At 48.2% G+C, this 18,479-nt stretch overlaps 6 protein-coding genes across 6 annotated transcripts; 3 read left to right on the top strand and 3 right to left on the bottom strand.

Moving 5' to 3' along the window:
• Positions 1-3,976: 3,976 nt before the first annotated feature.
• Positions 3,977-4,647, bottom strand: AO090010000559 (uncharacterized protein; the record flags this gene model as incomplete). The annotated part of the gene is made up of 3 exons (XM_023233598.1): positions 3,977-4,210; positions 4,311-4,355; positions 4,450-4,647. 3 exons carry the CDS (start codon positions 4,645-4,647, stop codon positions 3,977-3,979), a joined length of 477 nt encoding a protein of 158 aa, XP_023094228.1.
• Positions 4,648-4,704: 57 nt separating this feature from the next.
• AO090010000560 (uncharacterized protein) lies at positions 4,705-5,886 on the top strand (the record flags this gene model as incomplete). The annotated part of the gene is made up of 1 exon (XM_001827483.3): positions 4,705-5,886. One exon carries the CDS (start codon positions 4,705-4,707, stop codon positions 5,884-5,886), a length of 1,182 nt encoding a protein of 393 aa, XP_001827535.3.
• Positions 5,887-6,784: 898 nt separating this feature from the next.
• AO090010000561 (glycoside hydrolase family 78 protein) lies at positions 6,785-9,385 on the bottom strand (the record flags this gene model as incomplete). Its single annotated transcript, XM_023233597.1, has 3 exons — positions 6,785-7,728; positions 7,772-7,812; positions 7,842-9,385. The coding sequence occupies 3 exons, from the start codon at positions 9,383-9,385 to the stop codon at positions 6,785-6,787; spliced, it is 2,529 nt and encodes an 842-aa protein (XP_023094229.1).
• Positions 9,386-10,828: 1,443 nt separating this feature from the next.
• Positions 10,829-12,773, top strand: AO090010000562 (glycosyl hydrolase family 43 protein; the record flags this gene model as incomplete). The annotated part of the gene is made up of 10 exons (XM_023233596.1): positions 10,829-10,891; positions 10,947-11,007; positions 11,071-11,162; positions 11,228-11,439; positions 11,498-11,585; positions 11,644-11,788; positions 11,869-12,049; positions 12,103-12,193; positions 12,267-12,681; positions 12,739-12,773. The coding sequence occupies 10 exons, from the start codon at positions 10,829-10,831 to the stop codon at positions 12,771-12,773; spliced, it is 1,383 nt and encodes a 460-aa protein (XP_023094230.1).
• Positions 12,774-13,030: 257 nt separating this feature from the next.
• On the bottom strand, positions 13,031-13,843 carry AO090010000563 (putative alanine--tRNA ligase; the record flags this gene model as incomplete). Its single annotated transcript, XM_001827486.1, has 1 exon — positions 13,031-13,843. One exon carries the CDS (start codon positions 13,841-13,843, stop codon positions 13,031-13,033), a length of 813 nt encoding a protein of 270 aa, XP_001827538.1.
• Positions 13,844-15,319: 1,476 nt separating this feature from the next.
• On the top strand, positions 15,320-17,409 carry AO090010000564 (uncharacterized protein; the record flags this gene model as incomplete). The annotated part of the gene is made up of 7 exons (XM_001827487.1): positions 15,320-15,469; positions 15,605-15,804; positions 15,870-15,917; positions 15,974-16,107; positions 16,162-16,343; positions 16,391-17,089; positions 17,170-17,409. The coding sequence occupies 7 exons, from the start codon at positions 15,320-15,322 to the stop codon at positions 17,407-17,409; spliced, it is 1,653 nt and encodes a 550-aa protein (XP_001827539.1).
• Positions 17,410-18,479: the final 1,070 nt, after the last annotated feature.

Raw genomic sequence — 18,479 nt, 5'->3', positions numbered from 1 at the left:
AAGAGAAAGGAATGATTCATGTCAGATGGAGCCAGGAGGTCATATCATCTGTTTTTATACTTGTCATTCCTGACATTGCAAAATCCGAATATCCTTTCAAATCTTGAAGTCCCCGTACCAGCGTTTTGCAGGCTTGGCACGAAGAACCACGAGTACAAGCCCTATATTTGGCTCGGTGTGGGTGGATGATGAATCGGACTCCATCCGGGAATCCACATCATCTTATCTTCGCTTGCATTTTTGACGATTTCAATGTACACGGCTCATCTTCAGTCGCCCTTCGCATGACTATCCTCTAGAAAACAGCCGTAAAGGCGACATTCAAGTGGCATTTTTGCATCACAAAGGGTGTCCATCTATTGTATCGACTTCCAATCCTACAGTGTGTTGTTGTTAACACTCACTCTGAGAATAGTCGAGACAGTATCCTTCAAATTCAACATGAGACGGGTGGCTGAACTGTGGGTGTGAAGCTGGTACATACACTAATAGACGGTATCCATTAGGCAACCGTTTACATCCATTGCGCTTTTCGACCGAGGCTATGCAGTTTTTGTTAGTATCTCGGTATTGTCATTCCGCCAGTAGTGTTAAGTGGCGTTGGCATGAGGCGTGTAGAAAATGCGTTGGCGACAAGCTCTGTACGTATGCTTGGGTGGGTGCTTTTCTTGGCACCATTGGAAAAATCGGAAGACGCGTGGCAGTATCGCGCTAAGCTGTATGCAAGAGACTTCATGTTGACGATCATTGCCTTCAAGAGAGTGACAACCATCTAATAGCTCCAGTACCGAGTTCGAGGCTATTACAGGGCTGAACTTTTCGAGAGCCTCTCCTTGGAAGGCCGGACCCAATGCTTATCTGGATGGATCAACAAACTGCGATCGGCGGATGGAACATCCCGATATCGCTTACCACAGATGTTCAAATGCAATAGCAATTTTCTAGACAGCAAAAACATCAATGGATAGATAAAACACTCAAGATGATGCTCGACTAACTCCTATGATCAAGGCATATTCAGGATGGTACCTCGTTTGGCTTGTAGGGAAGTCTTCGATCGTTTTCCTTGCGTTGTTCTGAGCTGAAGAAGCGAACTTGTACTATTTTTTGCATCCAATAGTATCCACAAGAACGGAATAAAATTTGACATCAAGTTTGAGGTAGATGAACTCGGTGTAAGTCCTTTCAAGCCGGACGAGTATACCGGATTGAGGCAGTCTTGTCAGGCTCAATGTCTGCTGGGGTTCAACCCGCTCGGCCTAAATCTCGCGCCGGGCCGAGCCCGATCCAACCTCTTGGCAACCGCCCTGACGATCAACAACATATTGTATTGAGCATGCTAGAGAGCTTGTATAATGCATGTAATGAGATATTCCCGATGAAATTCATTGCTGCCATACTCAAGATGAAACATGGCATCTGAAAAATCTTTACAGCCGTAGATACATTTGATATCCTTCTGACCAAACCTTAAGCCTCTCACGCTGTTCATGGACAACAGAAATATATATTCTGGCGAAGCTGACGGTGATTACGCTCCTCTGCCGCCGACTATGATAATTCCCTTTGGAACACAATCAACTGCACTATAATTGGAAACAAATCTCGAGATTGTTATGCTCGGCACTGTCATTCTTAACTTTCGATGAATTTATGCCTCTTAAAGGCATTCAATGTTGTGTCTTGCTCACGTGACGGCGTTTTGCAAGTACTTGACAGTTAAGGCCACCTGGCACGTGACTATACGGGATCCACCTTTTACTAGCAGAAGCTTCATCTTTCCTAAAAGAGTAATTTTCCGGTTACTACTTAGGTACTGATCCACCCACACCCGGCAGTCCGATGCTACAGCCAACCTGCCAAATTTCTCTCTATGGCTCTTGCTGGCGGTGGTGTCCCCGATAGCTGTCAGCTCGGTATGTATTCTGCGAGCTTCATAGGAAGTATGTGTACTACGTGATGCTCAGATTGCGATGGTAGTGACTGTCCGGTGGGTAATTATCGCTCCAATGGAACATGGTAGGCCGATGTGGCCGACACTGACAATGGCAATAAAGGGTCGGCCGTTGTGTTTATGAGTTCTGGCAGGGTCCAAACTGCACCTCAACTGGCAGTTTCCTGACTGAGACGTTTGTATACTGCTACATGTAACAAGCGAGGTTTTGTAAGGGAATGACAATTGAAATAATGGAGGTGCTTGGGGATTTGCGTGGAGTTAGGTGTGCGAGTGAAAACTACTTGGTAAAAGAGTAAGAAGAACGGTAATTGTACAGTACAGTCATTGTTGTATTGCAAAAGTGTTGTTTTGGACGTTGATGCTTTCCGAGGCATTGAGTGTACTTGGCAGAAAGGTGATTTGCTGTAAGATGTGTAAACGAGAGTATGTTTATAAGCAACCAGGATTGTGTACCCCGTATAGCCTCTGATGCGAGAACAATTAATATGTTTAGAATATCAATGTCTCGAGAGGATCGGAGAGACCGAACTAAAGCGTTGGAAACAACATTCTGTAAGAGGTTAGATTGAAATTCACCAGCTAGGGCAGCAGCCGATTCATTCGTAGCTTACGTCTTGAACGCTAGGTAGCATTGTTACGGAGACCTGTTAGATATGGTCACGATGCAATGCATGCTGCTGGGTATCCATATTACTGTGAAAGAGAATATCTATCGCTTCTTTCACATATCGTTCGACAGATTGTTCATACGACCGCCCGGGCACTTCGGGCCGGTTCCCCTAACGCACTCGGCTTGAGCTGAGCCCCCTATGCATACATAATTCGTTGAGGAACATCACGACTCTCAGTGTAACATTAAACATTCCATATGCTGGAGAACTGCTCAGTGACCACATGTTGTTTGTTCTCAACAGGATCGGATGTCATGGTTGGACAATAGAATGACAATCGCAACAAGAATTGTTGCTGTTAATACTATAAGATACAACAAGGATATCAGTCTTGACCCATGGAGCCAAGGCGACGTGGTTACTTCGTCACTGCCCTTCAGATGAGATAAGTGGCGGGCCTATTCGTCACAGGGGAGAACTATTTGGCTAAGAGACATAGACCGCGCATCTCCATTTCGAGAGATCATTGAATGCCGACGATCGGCATCAAAGCACACAAAGAGTGAGGGGTATACTTGGAATATCGTATGACCCCGCAATAGAGCTCGAGAGACGAAGAAGTCGGGTTTGGGGGGGGGGGGGGTCTAAAGCTCCACAGTGATAAGGGTGCAGGGGTTATATGCATGTCTCAGTTCAGCTGATAGATAGCTTTGCCACGTATCCTGGATTCACTTTCGTCAACTAGAGCCTTAGAAAGAAACGGACATTATGATATCCAGATTAAATATAGTTTCGTTTACCTTTGTAATGGTCAACCCTGGATTCTCTGTTGTATGAAAGTGTAATTACTAGGACTAGTACATCTGATGCTAATGGTAGCAAACACATTGCAGAAGCGACAACATACCGCGGCCTGATTATGTGTCTGTCGCCACCTGGTAGGTCAATAGCTTCCAGTGTCTTTAAACCTGATATGTATTTCCAGGATGGCGCGGATAGTATGAAGTGACAGCCAATTATACGTCTCGGTAGAGAGGGACCTCTATGCGGTTCTACTAGCATGAAGAGGGGTTAGATGCGATAACATCAGCATAGCGACATTTCACCATAAGTTGTGTACTGGAATCCGGGTTCGACGTTGTATTGACGAATTATACTCGATGAAGATATTGCATTAATGGCATGGATCAGGTAGTAATGTGCTGCGGGTTAAAACTGCAGCATTAATATCGAGATAAACAGGGAAGGAGTGAGTAACTACGTCTGCAGTAAGAGCAAATATCCTTGGAGATGCGACTCGGAGTAGTATAAAGGCGGCCTTCAATCCGTACTGCCCTTCCATCCAAGCGCTCAATTGAAATTCAATAGGAAGCTCTAGCACAACACTAGCGAGGTTATCATTCCGTCTTCAGATTATCATCTCTTTATCAAATTCCGACTCGGAAACATGGCTCTGGCGTTCCCCGAAGGCGAGTGCTTCTTCAAGCGTTCCGCCTTGAACTCCAGTAACAAGAGCTTCTATCAAGCCGATCGTGCGGACCATTTCTATGGTCACTTCCTTCTTGAGTTCATCTGGAACGTGCCAACTCATACGGGAGATGCTGCACGCAAAACCCATAAACACCCGCGTTCCACATACCACCTGAATGACCTGAGTACATGGACGCCACCACCGATGATGTACAAGACGAACGGTCCTTACATAGGAAGCTGGTCACAGCTGCCCTTTGTGTATGGCTCACATTACTCCAAGGGAAAGCAGCGCCGGGTGCAGCATAATCTTTGCACTAATGCCGACCGACTTCAGGCCCAGATGAAAGGTGCTGCTATGGAGGTTAATCTCACACGTTCCGCCTAAGTCAGCTAGCATAATCGACTAACATCTGCCTCCCAGTCCTGGTTCATGATCATGCCGATGCCCAAGAGGCAGGAAGGCTGGGTGTTCATTGATGTCAGTACATTTGCTCCAAGCCATATGTTGCCAATGCTAACTGCTCCACTCACTTCATAATTCAATAGCGCCTGACAAATATTCGAGGCATTTACATCCCGGTAGCACACCAAGCGTCCGAGGACCATCCGGAGCTTTGCACCTTTGTGCATGTCAACTTCGCTACAGCGGATGGTACGGTTAACATGTTCCATCACACTGGCAATGCGAAAAACCCGAAGACATTCTGGAAGCCTGTCACATTGAAGAAGACGGTCGGCCTGCAGGATTGGAGCAACCTGACCGTGGGGTTCAATATCAACGGTCTGGTAAATCTTCTCTCACTGCCTCGCCAGCTACGTGCCCAAAATGCCTTCACCTCCAAGAATATTATTATTCTGGAAAGCGATATGGTGGCAAGCCCTAGGGTGGAGCGAAGCTACAATGACGGCACAGACTTTGACTGGGCCAAGGTTGCTGGAGCCAACTTTGGCCTGAGTATCCAATGGAAGCCTGCCCCACAAAAGCAGGACTGGCTAGAGAACTTCTTAAAGAACTCCTTGACTATCGCTGTTGGCTTTATTCCTGGTGTTGGGCCCATTGCGGCTATTGCGTTCCCGTTGATCTGGACGGCTATTGCTGATCCGGACTCTTTCGTCGATACCTGGAGGAACCTCTGTCCCGGAGTGGATCTGCAGCTGAAGCTCCTGGAGGCTATCAAAGATAGTGCTAAGGAGACTCGGGAATACCTTCCAGACGGATGGGAGAAGACAGCTCTCGGTCCAAAATTTCTTTCCGGTCCTCATGCCACTGGCATGAGGGTGGCAGCTTTGGTCTCGGACACCGGCAGCAAACAGGATGATCTGGGATCGGAGGCTCTTATTATCAACGAACTAAAAGCCTTGGTGGGCGAGTCTGCCGATGGGCTTGGTCAGGCCCTCGACCCTGGGAGACCGGAAGACCAAATTGTCATCCTGGAGGCTGATACGGAGGCTGTTGGAGATGGCGACGTCAAAGACGATGATCACCGCCTTGAAGACCAGGTCGACGCAGAGGTCGTTCCTGACAAAGTGACCCTGGATGAGGTCGGCCCTGACATGAGCTTTAAACTGGCTGAGCAAGCCCTAAAGGACACTGCAAGGTCAGAGGATGAAAGTGAGTGGAAGAAGCTGGTGGATAACGCGGTAGAGACAGCCAAGGATATAGCTTCGAAGCTGCCAACTATCCCTGGAATAGGGCACAAGGATGAAAGCTCCAGTAATGACAGTCAGAATGACCCTGCTGAGGATCCCACCGCGAGCGATGGTCCCGTGAATGATTTCAATTGGATGGATGACTACTTCAAAGCCCTCTTTTCAGGCACTCTTCCGCTCGAAGGACAGGCGTGAGATATGTGTGTGCTATACCGGAAAGTAGAAACACCACAACGAAAACGGGAATTTATGCTGTCACACGAGGTGTTAAACCATTGCTCCTCGCAAGGGTAGTTTATTTATAGTGATTTATTTACAATTTCTAGGACTGCTTACATTGATTGAACAAAGCTATAATTATTAGAGCCAGTGATAGGGGGCCCTGCATACTCTATACCTCATCTGTCTACCAGCATATGGGTAGGCATGAACGGGCTTGATCCTTCAACATATCGTTTTTTATTTATGCTGCAGTGTAGGACACATTAGCCATGCGCTGGAGGCATTTCTGCTGAAACTGCAAGGAAGAAAAGTATGCCCCGAGCCATCTTTCGTTTCCTTCCGAGAGACCCTCGACCCTGTTTGCCTAGACCTAAATAAGAACCTGCCTTTTACTGATCTAAGTATTTCATCATGGTGGAAGAAAGCTATATAATATCCCAACATTTAACTTAGCCTCTTTAAAGGGCCCATCAAGAGGCATACAGATTGCGGAAGTCACTATAGGACAAACACTGTATCACCCCGCAATTTAAAATTATTAAGTGAAGCTACAGGTTGTCACCTCCGAACCTGCCTTCACAACTTTGCGGGACTAATCGCTAGCTGAGCGTCCGGGTGGTAATGGAATCTTTGCCTAGGATCTGTTGTGAAGCTCGGGGGCGATGTCATTATAGGACCCAGGCATCTCTTCTAGCGCAATCGATGTAGATAGAAATAGTTATTCGTGACAGGGATGGTGAAGGACAGTTACATTATAAGCTTTCACCATTTGGATAATACATATTCACAAACACTCAGTTGGGAAAAACTAGTGCAAACGTAGATGACCAAGATGCCGTTGGCAATCATTTATTTCCTAACACCCGTAGGATTACTCCCTCGACACATTGAACTTATGTTGCCCCGATCCAACCTCTCTCGTCACATTACCGTATGGCAATGTAATGACAGCATTAGTGTTTGGCGGAACGGTGACTTCTAGGTCGAAGCTATCCCCATTCAGCTCCCACTTGGCACTGACCTCTCCATAAGGACTGATAAAGCGCGAGTTAGCACTGGTGATATTACCTCCTGGCACAGGTGCGATTTTAATTTTTTTCCAACCAGGCTCGGCAGGAGCAAGGCCGCCAATAACCTGATGCATCCAATCGGCAATGGAGCCAAAGGCATAGTGGTTGAAACTTGTCATCTCACCAGGGTTGACACTACCATTTTGCAAGAGGCTGTCCCAGCGTTCCCACGTTGTAGTTCCATTTTGAACTACTTGATATAGCCAGGAAGGCACCTTTGTCTGCAGCAGCATGCGGTAGAAGTCATCTGTGGCGCCAATTTCTGCCAAAGCAAATCCCAGAGGTGGAGTTCCCGCGAAGCCTGTGCCAACAAGATAGTCATTGTCGGCAATTAGACTGCGCAAGGTATCGCCCGCAGCGGATCGCTCCTCTTCGGTTGTGAACAGGCCAAAGTGCAACCCCAGAGCATAAGCTGTTTGCGTCCGGTTTGCCATCGCACCGTCCTTCAGCCATGCTTTGCGGAATTCATCAACCAAGCTGGTGTGCTGTTCACTGTACTTGTTCGCCAAGTCGCTGTGGCCGAGGGCAGTGGAGATATTGGTAAGAAGCTCAGTCATTCGCACTAAGTAGGCGTCGGCAACAAGATGCGTGGCCGTAGTGGCATCACCTGGGTTGTCTGCTGGTGCCTTCGGGTCCAACCAATCTCCATACTGAAAGCTGTCTCGATCCCAAAGACCAGTATCTTCACGTGGAATTCCAGTATCTATCCAACCTTGGGCTTGTGAGTATTGCTCTTCCAGCATATCTAGGTCACCGTAAGCCTGATAATGGTTGAACGGGCCACCAACAGTAACGTCGCCCCATACTGCCGCAGCTCCCTGCTTCGAGTCTGTGTTCGGCGGGATGATAGGAACATACGGTGGTACGCTCATTGACCCGTTTATTTGCATCTCGGACCAAACGTCACGGTGCCAGCCTCGCCAAAATCCAGCAGTATTGTAGAGATAGTCAGCAGTAGGCCCAAAGGCGTGTGCATCTCCGGTCCATCCTAACCGCTCATCGCGTTGCGGGCAATCCGTCGGGATCGAAATGAAATTGCCCCTCATAGACCATATGACATTCTGGTGGAATTTATTAAGCAGTGCGTGGGAGCATTCGAACCAACCTGTACGTTCCATGTCACTGTGAACGACAATTGCTGTAATAGAATCTCCGTTCAATGGTGTCGTTGCCTCCGGCCAGCCGTCCACCTGTGCATACCGAAACCCGTGGGTAGTGAACCGTGGCTCCCACGTTTGGACACCATTGCCGTTTAGAATAAACGTATCAATGGCTTTGGCAAAGCGCAGTGGGCGAAGCGCAAGCTCGCCGTTTTCCAGGACTTCGGCATGATGGAAGGTGATGTTTGTACCTCTCGGACCGGATACCGAAACCCTAAGCCAGCCGGCTACATTCTGACCAAAATCGATGATAGTCTTATTGGACGGCGACTTGAAGATATTTTGAGGCTTAACCTCCTCCACCCTCCTGACCGGCGGGCCGTCTGGGGGAGTTAACTTCCCTTTCAGCGAGGGCAACTGCTTGACCGCGAGCCAATTGGTACCATTGAACGAACCCGACGACCATCCAGCTATCTTGGCCTCAAGTCGTGAGTCGTATGTCTCTCCGTTATAGATTTCAGAAGACACCGTCGGCCCGATATTTGCCTGCCAAGACGCATCGGTCGGGACCTCGAGTTTGGTTCCATCTTCCAGGGTAACGACAAGCAAGGAGAGAAGACCAATCGTGTCTCCATAGTTATTCCTATGCCCTCCACTAAAGCCAAGGTTACCAGAGAACCAGCCCTCTCCGACGGTAGCGCCGATTCCGTTGTGACCTTGCTTGATAAGGTCCGTCACATCGTAGGTATCGTAGACATGTCGATTATTGTATGATTGCCATCCAGGTGCCATAACACGGTCGCCCACTCTTTGTCCGTTGATCTCCGCCTCATACACTCCGAGTGCAGTGATATACAGTCGGGCGGACTTCACGTTTTGGTCCACCCCGAAGGACTTCCTAAAGTATATCGGTCGCTTAGGTCCATTCACCTCGGTCTCGCGGTCAGCAGCAATTGGAACTGCGCTACCCCAGTCCTTATCGTTTAATAGCCCTGGCTCAACTGACGCCCAGTCGGACCATGGCGTAGAAGATTGGTCTTGGTTTCCATGGGCTCGTGCTCGGACTCTAGCCTCCTCGGCTGTCCCAAGAGCAGTGTCTGGCCATGGGACGAGAATAGAGTCGGACGAATTAACAGAGTAAACTTGCGGTACGCCGTTTCGGAGTATCTCGATATCATATCCCGCTTGTGTCCAGTTCGGCGCAATACCCTCGAATCGCCAAGAAATGCGAGGTTTAGACTCGGCAATGCCCAGCGCTTCGCGGTGGTGCTCGAATGATATCTGAGATATCGAGACCGCCATCCCTGGATTTAAAACGCAAAAAGAGTTGGTTCAGATCAGCCTCCACATCGGGCTTTCTGGTGAGTGGAAAGTTCGAGGTGGGTATTATGATAATTGGCGAAATTTGTATTCAAATATTCCACAGAGGACATTCTGAAAGGAACGACATCCTCAGATCCACGCTTGGTATTCACCCGAGCACCGAAGGCCTCAGTCAAAGGCCTCGGTCATCTAGCTGCAGCAAATCCATAGTCTTCACGCTCAGGGTACCCTCCGGGCACTTTTCCGATTAACGGTGAGCCAATTGCTGTCCTCTCACGATTCATGACAATTCCTCATTCTAATCACATTTGACGGCTGCCTAAGGGGCGGCAGAATTTGCCGACTTCCCTGCATGAAGAGTGTGGGGTATCAGTGGCACTGACTCAGTAGTGCGGGGAATCTGGGGAACAATCTATGTTGACTGTCGATCATCGGCTTTGCTGCACAGAGACTTGTCCATTACTATCCGACTGGTCTTGGCCTTCGGGGTGCATTAAACCGAGAGTAAGCAGGCTGCATAAAGGATTCTGCCGATCTCTCGGTATTTCCGGTAGCTCGGAGCAGGAGATTCACTTAAACCAGCGTGAGGATTAAACAATAGGATGAGGAGATGGAGGAGGAAATCCGTCATGTAGAAGTCAGTAGTGAGGTTTGGTGTATTTCTCAAGTCCGTCTAGAATTGCCCTAGACACATTATAACACGCGATATGTCAGCAGGACAGACTACCGTTTTTGTCTTGGGCTGCTGGACTCCTTGGGACGTTTTTAATGAGACATAATAAAGAGCATAAATATTGTCCAGCTTGGGTCTGACAGTGTAGTGATACCACTGATTGTTCCTTGTTTTAACAATTGACCTTGTCCTACCTTTCCGTTGTCCTATATATATTTAAGCCTTATCTGATATGAGGGGGGCAAAAGTAACAACATAAGACAAGAAGGGAATGCCAGAGCTACCGAGCTTGGTGGTAGTCTTTAACACTATATGTGCCCTTTCGACCGGACTGCCTTAATGTATGAAAGAAAAAGAAGCTTTGTATACTAAGCCACTTGAAGAAGTCCTCATGAATATTGCTTACGCCATCTAAGAAACTGGCTAGCATCATGCAATCTGGAATTCCATTCTAACTGGGCGAAGACTGCGGTTATATTGAAACCTGCTTGTTATGGTCGGCTTCGGCAAAATTAACGGAGTCCGCTCCGTACCCGACTCGGCAGGATTTCGGGTAATTCCGATATTGATGGACCGTGATGCATCAGTTAGACCATGCATGATAGATTGCAGCACAACCCCTCAGTCATGTCTCGACCTTTATCTTATCTGGACACATCACGCTTAAATAGTTCATTGAAGCGCACCCCCAACCAGATCGCTGGGCTTGTTCTGTCGGAAGATACATGGGGAGAGATATCGTCAAAACTATGATTCTTGGCTTGATTGCTAGCCTAGGCCAGGCAGCTGTAGCTGCGGCAGCCCTGCAAATTGTGAGGATCCTGTTGCTGACGAATTAGTATTGGTCCGATACTAAATTAAACACAGGTTCCTGGTGCTACGTGGACCGCGGCCGGCACCAACCAGCATGTTCAGGCGCATGGTGGAGGTATGGTGCATATAATTTATTTGACTGTTCTCGAGTCTTCACTGAAGCAATATGGCAAATAAGGTATTATCGAAGTCGATTCGACATACTACTGGATTGGCGAGAACAAGCTAGATGGGAGCTCCTTTCAGTCAGTCAATTGCTACTCGAGCAAGGTGGGTTCCCACTGAAAAGGCATTCCCGAAGCAATTGACTTTCCATCTAATCCTCCCTCCGACAGAATTTGGTAGAGTGGACATTTGTTGGAGAACTCCTTTCTCGTCAGAGCAGTGGAGACCTCGGCCCCGATCGCATCGTCGAGCGCCCAAAGGTGATCTACAATGACGCGACATCCAAATATGTCTTGTGGATGCACATCGATAGCAGTGATTACGGCGAGGCAAAGACCGGTGTTGCGACGTCTTCCAGTGTTTGTGGTGCATATGAATATCTGTAAGCTCGCGTTTCCGCAGCTCGCTATGTATCCTTGGACTGATGAATACGTATCAAGGGGTTCCTTCCAACCTCTTGGGTATCAATCGCGAGATATGGGTCTTTATAAAGATGACGATGGCACGGGATATCTTTTGACTGAGGATGTGAGTGACAGAATCAAATCCATGCATAATGCGGGTCAATGTAACTCAACGCTATCAGCGTCCCAATGGCCTGAGAATCAACACATTGACGGATGACTTCACCAACGTCACTGAAACAACTCATCTGTTTCCAGAACACGTGGAGGCCCCAGCTCTATACAAACAGGACGGAGTATACTTCCTGTTTGGGTCTCAGTTGACAGGTCTTCCTTCCGTCTCCCTTATTTGCTAGAGACCCCAATTGTTGACTAACGGGTAATATAGGATGGTGTATGTGATTAAGTGTCACTCAACACGATATATTCAGACTGGCTAATTAGTTGGGCAGCAAACAACGATAATAAATATGTTACTGCAACAAGCCTTAGTGGGCCCTGGACTAACTGGACCGACTTTGCTCCAAGTGGAGCCAACACATTTGAGTCTCAAACGACTTTCGTCCTGCGGGTCGGCGGTTCCGTAGTGTGAGGGCTTTTTAACGAATATATTATGAGAATTGGATTGCTAACATTCTCAGGTATATGGGAGATCGCTGGGACTCTGCAAATCTCATGAGATCAACTTATATTTGGCTCCCGTTGACAATTGAAGGAACCACCGCGACTCTGGTATGAAAGCTTCCACGGCTCTGATAGTATTCCGATATATCCTACGAGTCTAACAATGTCTGTATCTGCACAGAACAACGAAACGGCGTGGGTGCTGCCACTTGACGGAACCTGGTCCGCCGCCGGGGATGGAACCAGCTACGAGGCCGAGTCATCTGACAATACCCTTTCTAACGGTGCCAAGATTATTTCCTGCAGCGGCTGCTCTGGCGGGAAGTCTGTCGGGTACATTGGTGGCCCTGATGATGGAACGATTGTGGTCAACAATGTGGCCAGCGATGCATCAACAGATACCACTATCCGTGTCCAATATGCCAACGGAAACAACTCACAGCGCTACGCAAATGTCACCGTCAATGGCCAATCTCATGTACTGGCGTTTTTGCCCTCCGGAAGTGGTAATACGCCGTTCACCTCGACTCTTCATACCACATTGGAAAAGGGCGATACAAACACGATCACTTTCAGTGCGTATGAGGAAGGATGGGGTAAGTTTCTTTCCTCTTTCTGCACCCATGCATAGTTAAGTCAATGACAATGATTAGGACCCGATCTTGATCAACTAGTTATTTCGGGGTAGACAACAAGCAGAGAAGGTCACTGAAGGGTCACGGGGTGATGCGATGGTGGATTCTGTTTCTCGCAAACGAACCTACATTTTTGGATATAAGCATGTGACCACACGCACCCTACGATGCAGCGATAGTTTCTGAGACAGTTTGATCCACTACCACATTACCGTTCCTCTCTGTACTCTTAGAAAAGCGCCCATATAGCGAAAAACGCATTGGGAGATACAGGAATTGGGGGAATGGAATTTCATGCCACGATCTCCAATTAATTCACAGCATAGCTAACACGAGACTTCCCCGACTTCCTCGAGATCTTCGTAACGCTAGTCGGTCCACACAAATCCGTAGTATCGACATGCGTCCCTCCACAGGGATAAACCTCGGCCCCAACAATATTCACCACGCGGAACTTCTCTCCCAGCATGAGGCTACGGTCGGGAATCAATCTTTCCAGACCCTTTTCCCGAAACATGGCTTCATCCCACCACTCAACCCGAACCTCTCGCTTGTCGGCGATATATTGATCTACCCGTTTCTGAATCGGCTCTTTCCATTTTCCTTCGATTAGACCTTGAAATTCACAGGATGCCGAGCCCGGAGCGTGAGAAGCCTTTAATTCATCAAAGTCCTGGACCTCCTTCTCCAGGAGATGTCTCACAGCAGCACCAAGGACGTGGCCTGCCGTATGAAGCCGCGAATGTAGCAGGCGCTTCTCAGCATCGACTTCTTGTCGGACTGTCTCGCCTTTCGAAAATGCAGAAGATGAACCATCACCGAATCGGCCGAGGTGCAAGACTTGGCCTTGTCCGGTCGCATCCATGCGGACGGCCGTCACCGTAAACGTGGTTCCTGCGGGTCCTGTCATTGTGCCCACGTCGGAGGGCTGGCCGCCCCCTTGAGGATGGAAGATTGTCTTTTCAGTGGCGACGACATGGTCATCATCGTTTCCCGCGGGAAAGAGCTGGCGGTTGGGATCTTCCAGTTCGTTGAAGCGATATACTGTTGTGACGGGTGTGTCGAGCGAGAGAAGGTTCCAATCGTGCTGGTAGGCGAGGAACGTCCGGCTAGACGCGGCCATTGTAATTTTGCGTGCGGAAGAATGTAGCCAAGAGTGTTGAAACCTTGCTTGCGGGGTTGACCAGTTTTGGGCGCGGATTTCGTGGATTGGCGGACGCGGGGAAGGAGATCTTGGTCTTACCCGCTGGGTGCAACCGGGAGGGGAACTTTATTCATCTCTGCGCAGTGCCTTAATCCAGTCTAGAGAGAAAAATCCGGATGGTTCAATTGGTCTCCAGGGAAGGACGCTATGAACGTGGAGGGAAGGAGATTGCGACCTTTGTGGGGCCCATCCGGCGCCAAGACGAGGAAGTACAGTAAAACCAGTAAACCACCAGGGACCAGAGGATCTACAACCGGTAGGTAACCGGCCCGGTGAGCATCATGAGTACAGGTGTGGGACTCACGCGGGGTAAAATACGAGAATCAGGTCTGTTCAACGTCAAGGTTTGCCTTGAAGATGCTAGATAAGCGTGGAGGCGCGATTAAGCTTACGATGAGTTTATGGTCTGAGCGTGGTGAGCTTGCCTTAAACCTGTAGAAAGTGTAAACACTGTTCCCAATGCGTCTATCTCCCTCCAGCTGGAGATGAGCTGAAGAAAACATCTGTATAGGGTTCTGATCCTGTACACCAGTAACATCAAATGGCAGGCTTTGTGTCTACAGAGCACCTATGTGCACTATGATACGCATTGAATTGGATATAGGTAACGTGATGGCATTGCCCTAGTCTGAAAGACCAGTGGAGAACCGATATGCAGGACGCGGGGTTGCAAAGGGCTTCTTACCTTCACCGAGTGCGGCCGGTACTCTCCGTAAATTACAGTAAGAATGCTAGAAACCAGGTATACGAGTCTGCCAACCGGCAATCCACTTCCGATCTGTTGCCCAGGCCCATGTCCATACTAGTATCCATACTAGTAGTAGTCAGGACGAGCAAGCATTGCACTGATAAGATTGCGAACATAATGAAAGATCCATTCAATATTGGACTGAAGCAAATAAGCAACTCTGGTTGTCTAGAAAATCTATGATTTCAAATTGGCAGTTAGCATACTGGTTGCGGAGGGATAATCCGGAAAACTGAGCGGAGTATGTGGGGGAGCAGAAATTGGACAACTGCCCGAATTTATGGTTAAAAGCTCGTACAGGTTTTCCCCGGATCCTGTAGCTGTGGATATAATAGCGGGCTTCTTATTTAGGTAGCCTAGGCGATGTGGGGACGAAATACGTTTGAATATCTTTCGCAGTGCGCACATGAAATAGATATTGGGTAATGATGAGAGTGCTTGAGAAAAGTCTCCAAGATCTACGTCTAGCCCTGTTCCATTGCCATCCAATCGAGTGACATGTATACCTCTCTATAGCTCCACATCCATCCGTATGTATATTTGAACGTGGCCCACCTCGTAGTCAATGGATTCCGCTCTAGGCGTACTTGACACCTTACATCAATCATCTCACAATTGTACATAGTTGTGAAGCATATGGTTTCACTATGGCTAGCTTTGATCAAGAGGCCAAAGAAGGCAATGATGCTAAGAATCCAACGAACACTCCCGATGCCCTGGCCGGGGATGTTGAGGAAGCAAATGGCAATACACTTAAGAGGGCCCTCGAAGGCCGACACATTCAGATGATCGCGATGGTGAGTCAATGTTATCCGCGTCATTGATCCCAGCATGAGATGAAGACATCCACACGAAGAATAGAAATCCAATTTCTCGATTGCGGATAGTGCGCAAGGATCAAACCTCACTAACGATGAGCTACCACTTACTAGGGCGGAGCAATTGGCGCAGGTCTGTTTGTCGGCTCAGGTGAAGCGCTTGCAAACGGTGGCCCTGCTTCTGTCCTGATAGGTTATCTTATTGTGGGAGTTCTGCTGCTGTGCACAATTATGTCTCTCGGGGAACTAGCCATTATGTATCCGATTAATGGAGCTTTCTATCAATATAGCACTCGGTTCATAGATCCTTGTTGGTCAGTCCTAGGCTCATATTTTACCCACTTAGCCTTGTCATCGCTGACAGGTCTAACTTGCATAGGGGCTTTGCGATCGGTTGGGCGTATTCCCTCGGCTGGCTTGTCACTTTGTGTGCTTTACAACCTCATGATTGTTTGTAACCGGGACTAACAGATTCAATTACAGACCCTTTGAAATTACTGCAGCCAGTTTAACAATCGAATACTGGAACTCGGACTTGAATCCCGCAATATTCGTTAGTATCTTCCTAATTGTGCTGGTCATAATTCAAGTCTTTGGAGTGCGCGGTTACGGCGAGGGTCAGTCCTGCTCCTTTCACAGAAAGGGACACTTGAACTGACACATTTCTGCAGTGGAATTTGTACTTTCCATAATCAAGGTGATAGCATGTATAGGGCTGATCATTCTGGGGATCATTATCAATACCGGTGGCGTCCCTGGCAGTCCTCAAGGATATATTGGTGGAAAATATTGGCGTGATCCGGGCGCCTTTGCAAACGGGTTCAAAGGGTTCTGCGCGGTATTTGTGAATGCGGTAAGCGGCACAGCCTCCATTTATATATGAGAACTGACCGTGTCAAGGCAGTAGCTTTTAGTGGTACAGAACTCGTCGGTCTCGCAGCGGCAGAGACAAAGAATCCCCAGAAAACCCTTCCCACGGCCACGAAGCAGGTCCTGTGGCGCGTGACCATATTCTACATTGTGAACCTCCTCATCGTCGGTCTCAACGTTCCACACAATAGCCCCCAGCTGCTCGGCTCAGGTGACGCAGCGAGTTCCGCTGGAGTCAGCGCAAATGCCAGTCCCTTTGTCCTGGCCATTCAAGATGCTGGCATCCACGTCCTGCCGTCAATTATCAACGCAGTCGTCCTGATTTCCAGTCTGAGTGTGGCCAATTCTTCAACATTCGCCTCTACAAGAACGCTACAAGCCCTAGCCGCCGATGGAGGCGCCCCGTCATTTTTCGCCTATATCGATAAGGCCGGTCGCCCTCTGGCCCCAATCGCTCTCCAGGTGCTCTTCGGCTTCCTAGCATACCTCCAGTTCGCGTCTTCCGGTCTAACTATATTCAACTGGCTGCTTTCTATTGCTGGCGTGTCAACTGTAATGATGAACCTGAGTATCAACATGGCCCACATCCGGTTTCGTCTGGCTCTAAAGGCCCAGAATCGCAGCACGGACGAAATTCCATGGAAGTCCACCCTGGGAACCGTGGGAAGCTCTATTGGAGCTTTTCTTTCCGCTATTGCTCTTGTTGCGATGTTTTATTCCGCGCTTTATGTGAGTTGGACCCATACTGAATCAAGCACTCTCTCCCCCGTACCCTGTGACAAAGAAAATGCTGACCTGTCTATCAATAGGCACCGGGTGGGGACCCCCCAAGCGCATTCAATTTCTTCCAGCAATATCTCGCTGGATTTATGGGCCTCGTTCTAATGATCTTCTGGAAAGTGTGGAATCGGCAGTGGTGGCTTGGAGTCCCCCTCCGGCAGATTGATCTAGACACTGGCAGGCGATTTATGGAAATGGAGCAGGTTACTCCAGATGAAACGGGAGAAAGCCTTCCCTGGTGGAAGAGAGCGAAACAGACAATCTGCTGAGGGATGGTGTCGCCGTAGTATTTCATGACTTACGTGCTATGATCACGTGAGTGACGCAGGAGTCGCCTATCTAAGAACGTTAGACTAGGTGAGATAGCGGTTAGGTGGGTTATAGATTAGAGCGCATTTAGATGAGCGAGCTTATGCAATGCGGTTGGTGAGAATCCCAGTGGGAATTTGACTTTGCATCCAAAGAGCTCTGCGGAAGTGTCTATAGCAGGATCTTTACAAGGACACGGGGCGGATCTTCTAGCGGACTAGATAGATTACTACTTCTACAGATAATCGCACTCTTTCGGTTAGTAAAAACCTACCTAATCATATCTGTGGCTCCATAAATGTAGTACTCGCGGTACACCTTGGGCAGTTTCCTGCTTGCCTCATATTGAAGATCATGGATCGAAAGGACATGTTTATCGTAAATGAGTGGTCGAATGCTCATTGCTGATCCTATTCAATTGGCAAATGCACGAGAAGTTGAGAGGAGACTAAGGTCCCTTGTGACAGAGCATATATACTGATTTCTGGTAGATGCGTTGCAGTGCACTTAGAGCACTGGAAAGACAGTATGTTCCAATCATATCCTGTGGCGTGAGGGGAAGGACAGTCGATTTGCAGTATATGTATGAAAATAGTTCTCTTGTCGTTATCATACTTTGCCAATGCTCGTTTAAGGCTACTGTTATCTTGCATGAACTGGAGACCGAACGGAGTTGCCTAGACACATATTAATAGTACGCTAGTTATTAGCATCCTTGTTTTAGTTATCCTGATGGAGGCAAGACTCTCCGACAGACACGAATGGTTGGTCAGACTATATGAGACCGACCCACACTAATATATTCCTATTTATCTTAGCTAAACTAGTAGTCGTTCCCTATTGCTAACAAGTGCCCAGGCTTCCTTCAAAATGGCATCGTTACAGAGTAATCGACTGCTTGCAATGACCATTATTGTTCGAGAATTTAGATCCTCACTATAATTCTGTAATATTTATGTTTGAACCTAAAATACCAGTTTGAATGAAACTACTGCGCCTTCGCTTATCGAGTTAGCAAGGTCTTGATATG

Source organism: Aspergillus oryzae, chromosome 8 (assembly GCF_000184455.2).
Source record: "Aspergillus oryzae RIB40 DNA, chromosome 8".
In the NCBI taxonomy this organism is placed as follows: Eukaryota; Fungi; Ascomycota; class Eurotiomycetes; order Eurotiales; family Aspergillaceae; genus Aspergillus; species Aspergillus oryzae.
Note: the sequence above shows the minus strand (reverse complement) of the source record. Positions and strands in the feature narration are given on the sequence as shown.